The sequence below is a fragment of the Symphalangus syndactylus genome, chromosome 8 (assembly GCF_028878055.3).
Source record: "Symphalangus syndactylus isolate Jambi chromosome 8, NHGRI_mSymSyn1-v2.1_pri, whole genome shotgun sequence".
Taxonomy (NCBI): Eukaryota; Metazoa; Chordata; class Mammalia; order Primates; family Hylobatidae; genus Symphalangus; species Symphalangus syndactylus.
This window is the reverse complement of record NC_072430.2, coordinates 16,174,290-16,190,053: the sequence shown is the minus strand read 5'-3', so window position 1 is coordinate 16,190,053 and position 15,764 is coordinate 16,174,290. Positions and strand designations below refer to the sequence as shown.

At 52.7% G+C, this 15,764-nt stretch overlaps 1 protein-coding gene across 1 annotated transcript; it reads right to left on the bottom strand.

Moving 5' to 3' along the window:
- Positions 1 to 1,523: 1,523 nt before the first annotated feature.
- RTL1 (retrotransposon Gag like 1) lies at positions 1,524 to 13,948 on the bottom strand. The gene has a single exon (XM_055288157.2). The coding sequence runs from the start codon at positions 8,955 to 8,957 to the stop codon at positions 4,878 to 4,880; it is 4,080 nt and encodes a 1,359-aa protein (XP_055144132.1). The 5' UTR covers positions 8,958 to 13,948; the 3' UTR covers positions 1,524 to 4,877.
- Between the last annotated feature and the right edge of the window lie 1,816 nt (positions 13,949 to 15,764).

Genomic DNA, 15,764 nt, shown 5'->3' with positions numbered 1-15,764 from the left:
TTACTGTTTGGGTGTGAGGTCAGTGCTCATGGGCTTGGGGCGTGACAAGGGTCTTGTCGGCCCCGCAGCAGGGCTCTGGGTGGGTGGGTGGAGCTTGGGAGTGGGGGTGATGGCTTCTATCTGTTGTCGTTCTCTTTTTCACTTTGGGAGCAACCGGGGTCACCAGGTGGGCAGGAGGGGACCTTAACGTCTCTGCCCTGGGCAGATTGTTAAGAGCTGGTCAAGCTCCTGGCACAGGGGCCTGAGTCCAAGGCCCTAACTGGACTTGGGCCCACCCGCAGGAGGGAGGAACGGAGTCCGGACCTGAGCGGTGAGTAGTAGCCCTCAGCTGCCTGGGTGGTGTGCTGTTGAGTGTTCCAGAAATTGGCCCTGTGTGCACCAGGGTTGGAGGCTGCCACGTTGGGCATCTCGTGGGGGTGGGCTGGGCCGGGAAGGGAGGCTGATGGACAAGACTCAGCAGGGGTGGAGCTCAGGGCTCCCTCCATCCCCTGACATCAGTGACCTGGGGGTGGACAGAGAAGGTGGAAAATGGGTGCATTTGGTTGTGGCCCACCAGGTCCCGTGGGCCTGTGTGCCAGTGTATGCGCCAGGCTGGGCGGTCTGCTGTTCAGAGGAGTTTTCACCTTTTTTTGTGGTGGCCATGATGTCATAACCCAGCATGACATTTAACATTAACCTTCCTTTTTCTTTCCCCAGGAGAAAAAAAGGTTTGTATTATTTTTCTTCTAAATTTTTTATTTCCATAGGTTTTGGGGAACAGATGGTGTTTGGTTCCATGAGTAAGTTCCTTAGTGGTGATTTGTGAGATTTTCGTGCACCCATCACCTGAGCAGTACACACTGAACCCAATTTGTACTTTTATCCCTCACTCCCTCCCACCCTTTCCCCGGAGTCCCCAGAGTCCATTGCATCACTTTATCAGTAGTTCTCCTCTGGGCCTGGGGGCTGCCGCTCTTCTCTGTAAACTAAACCTGCTCTGGCTGGATGGGGCAGGAGAGCCAATGAGGCGAGGTCATCGCTGTCTGCTGGTGTGGGGGGCCATGGCCACTCTAGCACTGGGAGCCCCGTAGTCAATATATATATGTGTGTGTGTGTGTGTGTGCGCGTGCGTATGAACTGTGGATAAATACACTCACCTTAGTGTGTGTCTGGATTCCCCCACTGTAGGGCACGGGTGATTATTGCTGGTAAATTCTGTTTGGCCTTACCCTGCAAGGTAGTCCTGTTCATCCCTCCACCTTTTTTTTTGTTTTTTTGAGATGAAGTTTCACTCTTGTTGCACAGGCTGGAGTGCAGTGGCGTGATCTCGGCTCATCGCAACCTCCGCCTCCCGGGTTCAAACGATTCTCCTGCCTCAGTCTCCCGAGTAGCTGGGATTATAGGCATGCGCCACCACACCCAGCTAATTTTTTGTTATTTAGTAGAGATGGAGTTTCTCCATGTTGGTCAGGCTGGTCTCGAGCTCCTGATCTCAGGTGATCCATCCGCCTCGGCCTCTCAAAGTGTTGGGATTACAGGCGTGAGCCACTGCACCCGGCCTTGCCCCTCCTCCTTTGATGGCCAGGAGGAAAGGATGGCGGTCCTCGACGGTCCTGGCTGCAGGGACACGGGGACTGCCAATCCACCCCACATTTACCCAGGGAGCCCTTACCAAGCAAAGACAGAAGTTTGCCATTAAAGTCCAGCCTCTGGGACCCTCCAGGGGTGGCCTCCAGGAGACCTGATCTAGGGACCCTCCATTATGACCCCAGGCTCTATCCCAAGGTAGTTTACTTCAGGGGACTTGGGAGCCTCAAGGAGAATGTCGTCTGGGAACAGAGGGGGTTTTAGGAACCAGCGGCCCTTGGAGACTGGGTCTGGTTATTCTGGAAACGACCCTCCCTCTCACTACATCCCCCATTTGATGATGGGAAAACAGGCTGGAAGATGGACAGCCACTACCTGAGGTCACCCAGCAAGTCAGAGTTGGGGCCTTCTGGGGCCAGGTCACTAAAGGGGATCTGCACCTCTTGCCGCTGAGCCCCTGGCCTTAACCCATGGCAGCCTGTCTTGGGCTGCCATCAGAGGCCGAGTGCTAGGTGAACGGACAGACAGACATGGAGCCCTTGAGCTCCTGGAGCTGCTATGGTGTTGGCTGTTGTGGGGGTCATTGTTGGGCCTTGTGACTGGAGGTGGAGTGGGTGAAGTGGCCCAGGTGAGAGGACAAAGATCAGCCACCAGGAAGGGGCCTCCATCCTGGCTCTGTCCTCAGCTCCTCTGCAGCCAGTTCTGGGCCTTGATTTCCCTAAGTTTACCTTGGGAAATTGACATAAGAAGCCTGTGGATGGGGCTGGGAGCCCTCAGTGCCAGCTGTGCCCAGCAGTTGATTCTTAACTCTGAATCCTCACAGCAGCCTTGGTGGGTTGGAGTGACAGATGAGGAAACTGAGGCTGGGAGAGGCCTTCCTGCAGCCAGCCAGTGGAGGGAGAGAGAAGCCCAGAGGTGTAGCCCCTGCCTTGGAACCTGGGGATCCTGACCATGATCTCCTGGTGCTGCTATCAGGGGTAGATTCTTCAGACAGGTGGACGGTGGCTGAAGGCCAGGCGCCCCGGGGACTTGTGAGGGCATCGTGAGCCCTGTGGGGCTGGGCAGTGCAGGGAAGGAAGGAGGCTGAGCTTGCAGTGCCAGCCTTGGGCTCCCGTGGGGTGTGTCCTTGGGCAGGGGCTCCCCACTGTGTGCCCAGTGGTCCTGGTCCATGATGGGTAGAGGCAGGAGGCAGAGCCACACTGTCTGGGGGCTGTCATGCTCCCGTGCCTCCCCTCGAGGACAGAGTGGGGTCTCTTCCTTGTGGGAGCTGAGAACTCTGGGGCCAGGTGGAAATGGCTTTCCTAGGGGATGGGGCTGCTCCAACTCAGGCTGGTCAGGCCCCGGTGGGGCCCCTGAGTTTGAGCCTCACACTGTGTCTTCAGGAGCAGGTTCCTCAGCAGGGCAGAGAGGGCAGAGCTGGTGTGTCCTGGCACGGGGGGCCATGTGCACGGAGCTGCAGTGTTTTTGCCCTCCTAGATGAAGTTCAAGGTCGTGCTGAGAGAGGCCCACGGCTCCTTCCCCTCTGTGTCCTCACAGAGCTCTCACCTGTGGAGGGTTGCAGTGGGGCGGGGGTGCTCTGGGAGGTTGGAGGCCACTCCTGGATAGGTGTGACCCATGGCCAGGAAGAGGGGTCAGCGTGTCCTGGATTGTGGAGGGGGAACTCAGAGTGGGTGAGTGCCACCTGCCCTACCTCCCCAACTCCTGTGGGACCCCCGGCAGCCCCCCTACCCAGGGCAGTGCACCCTCACCCTCACAACAGCCAGTTTGCCACTCTGGGGACAGCATGACCCTCTGAAATGGGACCCAGGCCTTTTCCTCTCGGGGTGGGGGTTAGGGACTGCTTGAGACCAGAGCTTGTGGACCCTGCAGTGTGGGGCTCAGACCGCACCTCGTTTCTCACATGGCGAGGAGGCCAAGGCCAGACGTGGGATTTGGGTTTCGGGGCTCCCTTTTCTGGAACCCTTAGGAGAGGCAGCCCCCACTCCCCCGCCTCCCACTGCGCTGAGGCACCTCTTCTGTCCTCTCCTCTCTTTGACATGAGCCTGTGGGGGGTGCACATCCCTGGGGGCCTCAGTGAGGGTGGGTACCTTGTCAGGGCAGAAAGAAGTGCCCAGAGTCTTGGTGGGGACACCTTCAGGAAGGTTGGGGGAGGCCTGCTGCCCATGTGCCAGGCCCCCAGGGGCTGTTTCAGGGCAGAGTGTTTCCTGCCCCCACCTTTCCTGCCCAGTCCACTTGCCCCCCCCACCACCCCACCTACTCCCTCCCTCCTCCCATGCGTGTCCCCTCCCCGCCTATCCTCCCACCACCTCCACTTTTAGAACAAACCCCAAAGTCAGACAGTTTTTTATTTTGCTTTATTTGAGGAGTGCAAAAAGATTGGGGGGTGAGAAAGCTCAGGGGGTGGGGAAGGGTCTACTCCCCGTGCAAAGTGGTGGTGTGGCCAGAGCCTCTCTGCGACTCTGCATGGTCCCCTGGGTGTCTGTGTGCCTTCTGGGACACCATCCCTTTACGAGGGGCCCCTGCACTCTTGCATTGTCCAGTGTTCAGTGTTGGGAGGGAAAGGCACCCCAAGGCATGAAGGGGGCCCTCTTTGCTGTACAAGTCTGGTAAGTGGCACTGGTACGTCCGGATGCCCCAAAGAGCGGCTTTGTCCAGGTAAGTCCAGAGCTCAGGGCCAGAGGAAGGTGGGGTCAAAAAAGCTGAAGCAGATGTGGTGGGGGTGTGGGGGTGGGCTTGCTTGCAGGGTGGGATGGGGGTGAGGGAGGCACCACATCATCAGACGTCGGGAGGTTGGGGGGTGGGGGTTGGGGGGTGGGGGTGGGAGCTCAGGGGAGCAGGAGCACCGGCAGTGGAGGTAGAAGAAGTCAGTGGAGCACCCGAGGTCAGTGTCCCAGGGCGGCACAGGGTGGCCGTCGCCAGGCCGGGTGGGGGGCCCCGGCACCTGCTTGCTTGGCTGCGCCTGCTGTGCCTGCTTCTTCATCTGACCATGCGTCATGGGGTCACTTCCTGCTCGCCACTGCTTTCTCCCTCATGGATGTCACTCCCGGGCACGGGCTTGGGACCTGGAGAACTGAGAACTTGCAGCCCAGGGCTGGCGCTGGGTCTCTGAGGACTGGATAGTCCGTTAGCACAGGTGGCATTGCTGGTTGATGAGTTGAAGAAGTTGTTGCCCTTCACAAGTGGGTTCCTCTCGGGTCAGGAGTGGCAGGAAGGGAAGCGAAGCAGGCTGAGGCACGGGGAGGCCAGGGGACGTCGGGAGGTGTTGGGGCGAGAAATAGAGGGGACTCTTTGCTAGAGACGGGGAGGCGTCTTCAGTCGAGGTCAGCATCTTCGTCCTCATCAGGCAGCTCTTCCAGCCTCGCCTGCTCCCTGGGCTGGCTCTCCCAGGCGGGGATGGGCAGGGCCCGCCTGTAGATCAGGGTCAGGAACCGGCTCAGGGCCCTGGCCGCCTGCTCCCGGCTGAGCAGGTGCAGCTGGCCATCCGCACTGCGGATGTGGAGCAGGCGGCTACCGAGGAATTCCAGGACCTGGGGATCCATCAGGTGGCGTGGGCGGGGTGGGTGGGCGGCTGCTGTGTGGCTGGGCGAGGCCTCCTGCACGTCGTTGTCCTGCTTGTCCTGCGAGGTGTCTTGCAGGCCGTCATGCAGGCCACACTGACGGTAACGTTGCAGGTCGTCTTGCAGGGCTTCTCGCAAGACAACATCCTCATCACCAACGACGTGCAGCTCCAGGTAGCGGTTCTGACGCAGGGCAGGGAGGTGGCCCTCCTGGGGGGTGACTCTGACACCGAAGAACTCACACAGCGTCAGCCAGAACCCAGGGGTGAACTGCAGGCCTCGGTGGGCCTGGGAGTGTAGAGCATTTCGCTGCCAGCGGCCAGGGCCCAGGAACAGCTCAGCCAGCTCCTGGGCTGGGATGGTGTTTGCGCCTACGAGAGCGGGCATCTGGGTGAGCAGCTGGGTGATGGCTGTCGTGATGCTGCTGCCTGCGATGAGGGACGAATCCAGGATGAGTCGTAGGGAGCGCTGGGGCTGGGGCCGAGCCACCTGCATGGTGGGTGCCGGCCGCAGCGAGAGGCACTGCCTCACCCGCAGTAGCACAAGGATGGCTGCCAGGGCTAGGGTGTTCTTCCAGTACAGGAGGCCTCGGAAGAAATGCAGAATGACGGCCCTGATCTGGGCCACGCTGAAGTGGGCGAGGAAGCTGTTGAGGATCTGGTCGATGGGTATCAGGGCCAGCAGCTCTTGCCTTAGGGTCTGTTCATTGGACTCATCCTGTTCTTCGTTCTCTTCTTCCCCGGATTCCATCGCTGGATCCCTGGGGAATCCCCTTGAGGCCAGCAGCAGGGTTTGCCTGGCGGCAGTGTTCCTCTGGAAGGCTCTCCTCCACCGGAGGTTTCTCACAGGTGGCAGAGCTCGGCCGCCGTCTTGTTCTGGCAGCTCCATGACGTCAAAGTTGAAGTGGGAGAAGAAGAAGACCCAATGCCCGGGGAGAAGTACGGTGAGCCTGTCATTATTCAGAGAGGCTAGATCCTCTGTGTTGAGAAGGATCATGATGGGCTCCTCGGTGTTCTCCAGGTAGCGGCACCACACCATGAAGGCAGCCCGTATTGGAAGAATCTTCATCTCCACTTGAGAGTACTCAACCTCGATAGGGGAGATGTTGCGGGAGTAGAAAGCACAGCAGGCTCTCTTGCCGGTTTGGTCGTCAATTTGGATCAGGGAGGCGTGCAGGGCCGTGCTGGTGACGCCGGTTTCCAAGTAGAAGGGGTTCTGGGGCTTGGGGTGGTGGAGGAGGGGCGCCTTGCGGAAAGCCCTCTTCAGGCACTCGAAGGCCTCCTGCTCCTGGACTCCCCAGCAGAACTGGTAGGAGCTGAGCAGCTGCCGCACCAGGGGCTCTGCGATGATGCTGAAGCGCTCCACGAAGTGGCGGTAGGGGAAGACGAATTCGATGAAGTTTCGCAGAGATAGCTTGGAGCCAGGGGTAGGGTACCCTGTTATGATGGTCATGACGTTCTTGTTCAGTTTCACCCCTTTGGGGGTGACGACGAAGCCCAGGAATTCCACGGTTTGGCGGTGGAACTGGCTCTTGTCCAGGGAGCAGTAGACGTTGTGATGGCGGAAGCGGACCAGGACTTGGCGGACGTGGTGGAGGTGCTCCTCCTGACTCATTGAGTAGATCAGGACTTCCTGGCCATAAGAAAGCACAAAGAACCCTAGCATGTCCTTTAGGATGAAGTGAATCACGTTCTGAGGTATGATAGGGTCTGGGGAGAGCGCGAACGGCTGGTAGCTCTTCATCTCTTCAAGCTCCAAACCAAACGCCGCTTTCCACACATCTTCGGTGCGGTGCCCGTTCTCGCTTTCCTCCACAATGGTCCCACGCAGCTCCAGTTTTGTGAACCACTCGGCTCCGTGTAACTGGTCAAACAGTTCCGGAATCATCTGTATGTAGTCCTGTCTGTTGGTCAGCATGTCCTGCAGGTCCCAGTATTCCTCCCGTAGCCTGGCTCTTTCTTGCATCCTGGCACCCACAGGTTCCCAAGGCGCGGTGGAGGGACACTCGTAAAAGGTCTCGCTGTGATCACTGTCTCCAGCCTGCTGAAGCTCAGAGGGCTCTGATTCAGAAAGATCATCGGATCCGTCTGAGCTTGGCTGGTCGGAAGTCTCATCATCTGCTTCCTTCGGGTTAAACACGTCGGCCAGGTCTGAGTATGGGTGTGGCAGTCCGGGTAGCAGGCTCATGCCGTGCCTCTCCAGGGCAATGCATGGCGGGGGCGGGCGGAAGCAGTTCTTCAGGCAGTAGGGAGAGTGGAAGGTGCAGCGGCCTTTGATCCAGTCGACTTCGGGGGCGTGGACTCGGAGCCAGCGGATGCCCAGGACCACGGAGAAGTTCGGTGAAGGTACGATGTCAAATTCGATGGACTCCTGGTGGTTCTGGTGGATACACACCAGGGGCTCCGTGTAGAGCCAGACAGGCTCGTTGCCAATCAGCGAGCCGTCCACGGATTGGACCGGCTGTGGGTACGGCTTCTCGTAGAGCTCGACGTAGTGCTCTTGGGCGAACTTCTCATCCATGAAGTTGCCGTCAGCTCCCGAATCCACCAGGGCCTGGACCGCGACGCTGTGGTAGGGGTTCACTCTCACCATGAGCAGCAGGAAGAGGTGGGCGCGATTGATGTCCGGATGGACTTCGCTGGGCAGCCAGCTGCTGACCATCCACCTCTCTGGAGCAGGTGAGTCGATCCAGGTCAGGTTCCGGGGGCGGGCCTCGGGGGGCAGCCTGAGCATGGCTCTTCTCTCTGCCAGCTTCTCCTCTATTTGCAGGATGAGCACAATCAGACTGTCCAGGGAATCCGGCTGAGGGACCCGGAATAGATAGTGCCTGATCTCCTCGTTGAGCCCCTGGCACAGGTGGGCCTGCAGGACTTCATCTGGCCAGCCCAAGATGGGTACCAGGCTCTGGAACTCATCGATGTATTCAGTGGCAGAGCGGCCGCCCTGCCTGATGGTGAACATGGCCTCTTCTGCCACACGCAGTGCCTGGCGGTACTCAAACACCTCTGACATGGCCTCCAGGAAGGCTGGGAAGTCTCCGATCAGGGGGCTGTTTTCCTGCAGTAGAGCTTTGGCCCATTCTAATGCCAAGCCGGACAGGTGATTGATGACATAGCCGACTCGCAGACGGTCGTTATAGAACATTCTTGGGTAGCTCTGTAAGGTCAGTTGGCAGAGTACGATGAACTCGTGGAATTCTCTGCGATCGCCAGAGAAGTGCTTTGGGGCGGGCAGTTGGCCTGCATTGATCCCTTTGATCAAAATCTCTTCTGCTACTCTCTGTTGCTCTTTGAGGTCTTGCATTCGGAAGTACAGCGAGATGATGGACCTCGTCATGGCCATAAGTTCAGCAGTTGAGTGCTCGGTCTGGTTTTGCTCTTCTTGAGGAGTCTCCTCCCTTCCCGATTCCTTCAGGTCAGTGTGAGCCTCTTGCTCTTCTCGGGCTCCCGATGGGTTGACTGATGCTTCTTTCATCCTATCAGATGCTCCACTGAGTGGATCCCCCCTTGCCTGGTGTGAACCGTTGCATGACTCCTCCATGTCTTGGAGTAGGTCATTGGGTGGATCCTCTATTTCCTTACGTGGGCCACTGGATGGCTCCTCCATGTCTTGGAGTAGATCAGTGGGCAGCTCTTCCATTTCCTGGAGTGGGCCACTGGGTGGCTCCCTCTTTTCCTGGGCTGGTCTGCTGGCTGGCCCTGCCTCTCCCCGCACTTCACTGCCTGATGTCGCCTCGGTGGTGTTGGATGAGCCCTCGGAGGACTCCATTTGTTTTGATGATGGATTTTTATGCTCCATCATCGTCTCAAATGAGTCTTCAGAGGGTTCTATCATTTCGTCGGATGGAAAAGAGTGTATTCTGAAGATTGGTAAGGTTGTGATGGCGTCCAGTCAGTAGCTGGGACTGTGGAGATCAGAACCTGGTGGTGGAGGGGGAGTGGGGGGTAAAGGCAGTAGTTTAGGATCTTGTGAAGTGGCAGTATCAGGGTCTCAAGGACAAATCAGATGCCCAGCTAATCAGAGCAGAGAGAAATGGGGGAAAGCCTTCTTGTATCCAGCCAGCCTCCTTGGCTGGTCACTTGGGGCGCCCCCAGGGAGGGAAGATCTGTCAACCCCTGACCTGCCTCCCAGGCTTATTCAGTCTGCCTGTCCTGTCCATTTCCTCCATAGATGTGAGAAAGTCACAGCCCATAAATTCTGTGGAGTGACCGGCTGGGAGCAGCCACCGTGGTAGGCGGGCACCTGGCAGGGTGCACAGGCTGCTCCATTTCCCCCTGGCACATGCACGTGGTCAATCCTCTTTTCCTGCTTTGGTCACCTGAGAATCACAGAGGTCACATCTCAGCACCATCCAAAGCCACCCCTGGCAGGCTCAGGGCTCTGCAGCAAGCCCAGCCGCCTTGGTTGTGGAGCGGGACTCTCTAGCAAAGATGGCTACTGTTTGAGCAGTGCAGTGGAAGAGGAGAAAACGGGCACTTGGCCACTGTCCCGTCAGTTGGGTCAGCAGCCCAAAATAGCTCTTATTTCCTTCCCCATGTTCAAAATAGAAATTTCAGGGGGTGTATACAGGTCTGGGTTCTTAATTTTTTTTCCCATAAAGTTTATAACATACCTACTATGTGCTGGATAATTGCATATTTGTTACTTGATTCCAACTCTGACTTTTGGCCAATTGCTCTTTCTCGATTTGGTCTCCTTGCAATGCTATGTTCTCTCAAGCTCTGAGCTGTTGAGGAGATCTTCAAATAATCTCCTTCTCTTCCTACAATCTCCACTCTCGCAGGACTGCCCTCTTTGTGAGGCTTCTGGAACTTCACACATCTGGCCTCAATTTCACCAATGCAAGCATGTCTGCACGCCTCTCCAATCTTATCCTCCCAGGTCCCCTTCTTTACTCCAGTGGGTCTGGTCTCCTCATTCTAGCAAATATCTTTTTCTCTCTGTTGCTGGTTGAGCCCTCCCAACAGACGTGTATCTGGCAGAGTTGGGACACTGAGCATGGGGGTGGGGGGGAGCATGTGACATCTTTGGAATCTGACGGTCCCAGAATGGATTTTTGGAAATCTAGTGTTGGGTGGTTTTAGTGGGCTGAGACAGAATTGAAAGAGAATGTCTTGGTTGGGGTTATTTGCACATTTCTTCTCTGCTGGGGCAGAGCAGATTGAGCTTTGATTATCTGATAGATTAGCTGTAAAGTTACTGCTCTTTATAAATTTAACACCTTTTGTTACTTCTCAGTTTTCTTCTAAGCCACTGGACCCATCTGTAAAAAAAAAAAAAAAAAAAAAATGCGTTCCCCCTTACATGAAACTCATTGGCTAAAATCCAAGCTTTCCAACAGGATACAAAATTCAGATCTGCTGTTTCTCAAAATTAAGTACACCCTTGTTAGCATGACACTTAAATTTGATCATGCAGTCTCTCTGATTAAAGCCTTCCACTGTTTATTTACTGTCTGCAATATTAAATCCAAACCTTCTAGCATAAACATATCTGACATGTTAACTCACCAAAACTATTCTCTGGCTAAAATGTAAGGGCCTTAATATAATATAAAATTCTTATTTTGTCATTCCTCAAGGTAGAGATCACATTTTTTTAAAGCACAGTATACAAATTAGCATGGCATAAGAATTATAAGAATCATCATCATCTACACAGCACACTGCATAAATTAACTCATTTCCTCTCCATAAAAGTCCTCTGAGATATGCATTATTACTGTAAAATTCCAAACCTCTAATATAAAATTCTAATTGAAATACAAAATTTAACTAAGTAATTCATCTGCAGACTTATCTATCAGGAATAAAAATCTCAGCATGTCTCTCACTTAAAACTCTTTATAGGTGAAAATTTAAATTTCTTAGCAAGATGATTTAAAAACTAGATTATGTACCCTCTTAATATAAAGTCTACACTCCTTAACATATTTACAAATTCGACCATGTGAATGATTAAATCCTTCAGTGTTCCTGCCTTCAGCTCAAAATCTAATATCCTCGGCATGTTAGAAAAATCTTAATACTTCTTAACATCAAAGTTTAAACTGTTAGCAAGATGAATAAAGGTCATCTCATAATTTCTCTATTTAACACATATAAAATTCATTTTTATTGCCTGTGAAGTTTCAACCACTTAGCATAAAATAAAAATTTTCACCATGTAATTTACTTGCCAGCTGATTAATACGAACCCCCAAATCTCATCAGGTCACTCCTAAAACCCTTTATTGGCTTAATTCCAAACCTCTTCGCATGATACAAAATTCTGACCATGTCATTCCTCAAAATAAAAAGGTCACACTCCCTTGCAAGATACACGAATTTGCTCTTATAACTTCTGCTTAAAGCTTTATTCGATGTCTTAATTACCTGTGAGATAAGGTCTAATTATTTTTTAGCATAGAACAATGCATTTTACTGTAAAATTTCTCTGACTACTCTACCCAAGACAAAATTTCTGCCATGTTACTGCCTTAAAAATCTCTTAATGGGCCAGGCATGGTGGCTCACAGCTGTAATCCCAGCACTTTGGGAGGCCAAGGCAGGTGGATCCCTTGAGGTCAGGGGTTCGAGGTCAGCCTGGACAACATGCTGAAATCCTGTCTCTACTAAAAATGCAAAAATTAGCCGGGAGTAGTGGTTCACGCCTGTAATCCTAGCTACTTGGAGGCTGAGGCAGGGGAATCGCTTGAACCTGGGAGGTTGCAGTGAGCCGAGATTGCGCCGCTGCACTCCAGCCTGGGCAACAGAGGGAGATTCCCTCTCAAAATAAAAAAAACAAAAAAAAAACTCTTAATGGCTGAAGTCCAAATTCCTTAGCATGGCATAAAAATGTAATCCTGTCGTCCCTCAAAATAGTGTCCAAACTTCTTAGCATGCTATGTAAATTTAATCATATAACTTCTTTTTATAAAAACATGCTCTGTTTATAAATGACCCGTCTCCTCAGCATGGAGCCCTGCCTGGGTGCCCTTGTGCCCACATGGAGCCCCACCTGGGTGCCCTTGTGCCCAGGGGATGCCTCTCCTCAGAAGTGGTCTGATGCTTATTCATTATCTGGTTCAGCAAATCCAGACACCTTAACTTAAAATATGTTTACAATCCAATTTCTCTGGAGACAAAACTCTCATCAATTTACTCCTTAAAACTCTTTACTGGCTGACATCCGAACGCCTCTGCATAAGATTTCAACAATGAGCTCAATGAGCTCATCCCCCACCCCTTCCAAACACAGCACTTGAATGCCTTCAACTCTCACGTAAAATCACATCTCCTTAGCATGTGAGCAAAATTTGATCATATCATCTTTATCATAGAGATCCTGTCTTTTAGCTGTGCCAAAATGCACTTGTTTGGGCATGTAACTTCTCAACTTAAAACTTCTCGAAGTTTCTTCATTGCCTGTAACATAAAGTCCCAACTACTTAACACAAAATGCAACATTTTACCGTGTAATTTCTCTCACGATGATCTATTAAAAAACCCCAAATCGCATCCTGTTCTTGCTTTAAGCCCTTTATTGGCTTGAATCCAAAGTTATTAACATGATATAAAAATTTGATCATGTCATCCCTTAAAGGAAAATTCACACTTCCTAGGACAATATATAAAATTTGACCTTATAACTCCTCTTTAAAATCTTACAGTGTCTCTTAATTGTAAATGGAAGAAAAGTCAAAATTCTTAGCATAAAATGTGAATTTTATTTTGTAATTCACTGCATACTATTTATCATACGCAAAAAACCCACCAGGCCACTGTTAGAAAGTTTTATTGGCTAAATCAAATTCCTAGGTGTATGCAAAAGTCTAATCATGTTGGAGCCTCAAAATAAATTCCAAATTTCTTTTCATATTCGCAATATCGATCATTTAACTCCTCTGATAAAATTCTTTCAACTTTGGTGTCAACATTAATCACACCTCCTAGGCAAGCTCTGCAGGTTGAAATTGGCACTCCCCCAAGACAGAAAGTCAAAATGTTTGCGCATGATTGTTAAATTGGTGGCCGTTACTTTTCTTTTACAATTTCCAGTGTTTCCTTGTTGCTTGTAATGTGAATCCCAAAGCCATTACCCGTCAAATATATTTTATCATGTTTTTCTGCATACTTATCTCCCACAAGCAAGAATCTCATCATCACATTTCTTAAAACCCTTTGGCAAAAATCCAGACTCCTTAGCATGATATAAAACTTTGATCCTGCCATCCCTCAAAACAAAGTCCAGATTTCTTCCCAGGAAACTCAAATTATGAAGCTCTTGCTTAAAATCTCAACGTGTTTTCATCACTACAAAAAGCCTCACCATCTTAGCAAGGCACCCAGTTTTAATCATGGCACTCCCAGCTTCAAACCTGTCAAATTTCATGTCCTCAACATAAAATCTAAATGCCTGAGCATGAAATGAAAATTGGACCAATTATTTCTTACATTGAAAATCTTTAGATTGCTCTTCTCTACTTAAACTATAAACCTGAAGTTCTTTTCGCATGAAACCAGAGCTTTTCACCATCTACAGTTTCCAGCTTCCATTTCCTGTTCCTCATGCTTCTCTCCGAAAAGACTGAGTTTCCCATTCTCCAGCCTCCAAATGCATTTCGATTTTATTGTCCCCAAATGTTTCTTTTGTTTTTTTTTTTTGTTTCACCAAGTCCCTCTGCCCATAGTTCATTAATTCATACAGCAGCATGTCCTGATTCTTTTTCTGGGCCAGGCACGGTGCTCGATCCCCAATGGAGGGAAATGGAGGCAGACCCACCTTGCAGGTCATCACCAGGAAGGAGATGAGACTCATGTCCTGGAGACGAATACCCCACTGGAGGTGAGCGAGGGGCCTTGGAAGCAGGGCCGAGGGGGTTCCCTCCACACCTGCTGAGCATCTGCCTCTCTGGGAGGGCTTTGGGCACTGTTGGGGCCTGTCGGGCCTCTAAATTCTGGCTTTAGATGGGCGCTCTGGGATTCCCATCTGGCTTCACCTGCCTACCAGCTGGCCTGCCAAAGCCTGGGCCCTGCCTCTTCTCTGCGCTTTGCAGAAATCGTATTCTCAGTCCTTCAAATGTGGCTCAATACATGTTGTTCTCAAATCTCATGACAGTTTCTTTAAGAAATATCTACTGATTTGAAAATTCCTACCTTATTTAAACAACAACAACAAAAAGAAGCCCAGAATTTAATGCACCTGAATTGGGGTCAAAGCTGCCTTTGAGGTCTTCGAGTGGGACCCTCTTCCCCCCAACACTCAGAGACAGACGCCCCAGCCTCACCACCTTCAGTGCCCAGAGCCTCGGTCGGGTCAGCTCCTTGCTTGCCTCTGAGCCAGTGGCCCATTGGGTCAGGGCTGCCAACGTGTGTCTATGAAGGGTTGGGTGTGGGGGGGCCCTGGGGGGGGGACAAATCCCTCAGCAAATACCTCTCTCTGTCAGCTCGCCTGTACAGTAAAGGAAATCTGATTTTAAAAATAGAGCTTGGAAGAGGAGATGAGAGGATATTTAGGAGCAGAGTTGAGCCTGGGGCGGGGGGCCGGGGTGGAGGAATTAGGGGAGAGGTGAGGACAGGGGAGGAGGGTGGGAGGCTGGGGGGCTGAGGAGGAAGGTGAAGCTGGTGAGGAGCGGGGAGGCTGTGAGGATGGAAAGGGGAGAAAGGGAGAGGTGGGTTCTCTGGAATGCTGGCCGTGCCCCCTCTCCTGGCCTCCAGAAACTAGCCCAGTCACACCTGGGGCCCCTGGCTCTCTGGGCTGTCAGGATGGGTGTCAGGTGAAGATCCCTGCCCATCTTGGCCTCCTTGTAGGTGGTGCTCAGAGCTCCTTGGGTTTGAGGGACATAGCTACTGGGTCTTAGGGGTGAAGTGGCCTCAAAATGAATACCCCCAGCAGCTCCCTCTGCTGCCTGGCCTGCTCTGGCCTCCTGTGGATGGAAGGCGTAGCGTCATAGTGAGGGTGGGCATGCAAGGACCCTGGGAGGGTTTGTTATTATTTATTGATTATTATTATTTATTTTGTTGAACTCATGTCAAGGTTAAGATGTGTCCATGGCAGCTTAAGGCTTGGAAGCCTTCCTGGTTTCCCTGGTATGAACAAGTGTCAAGGACGGCTCACTCGGTGGGAGTGGGTGAGGAGGCTGGTGAGATTCCTGGGGGCTTCCTGAGGGCCTCATGAGGAGCTTGCTTTGGGTCCCGGGGATCCCAGTGGACTGTGGAGTCTGCAGGGGCTGCTGGGCTGGCATAGCTTATGTTGGAGTCCCTCCCCCCGGGACCCTTCAATCTTGCACACCCCTGACTTGTGGCTAAAGACGACTTGAGCCTTACAGGATGGGAGGCCGTTGGCATCTCAGCCCAGGGCAGCCCAGTCTTGGACATTCCCTCTCTTCCCCTATGGTCGGGACCGAGGTCCTTGAATGCCAGGCCCCATGGGCCTGGGACTTCATCGTAGTGATGGGGAAACTGAGTCTTTGAAAGGAGGAACAGGGAGTTACAGTAGAACTAGGCTGTCCCCAGGGCGTGTCTAAATCCCAAACCACCCAGCAGGGTGGGGGTCTTCTGTAGAGGGACCCCCAGCCCCTCACCTTGCTAAGCCACTGAGGTGACAGGGAGTGCCTGGGTCCAGCAGCGCTCCTGCTGCTGTATCCCTGCCCCCTCCATG

Bases quoted from the DNA above. Each gene is read 5' to 3' on its own strand.
- RTL1 (XM_055288157.2), bottom strand. From the start codon at position 8,957: ATGATAGAACCCTCTGAAGACTCATTTGAGACGATGATGGAGCATAAA.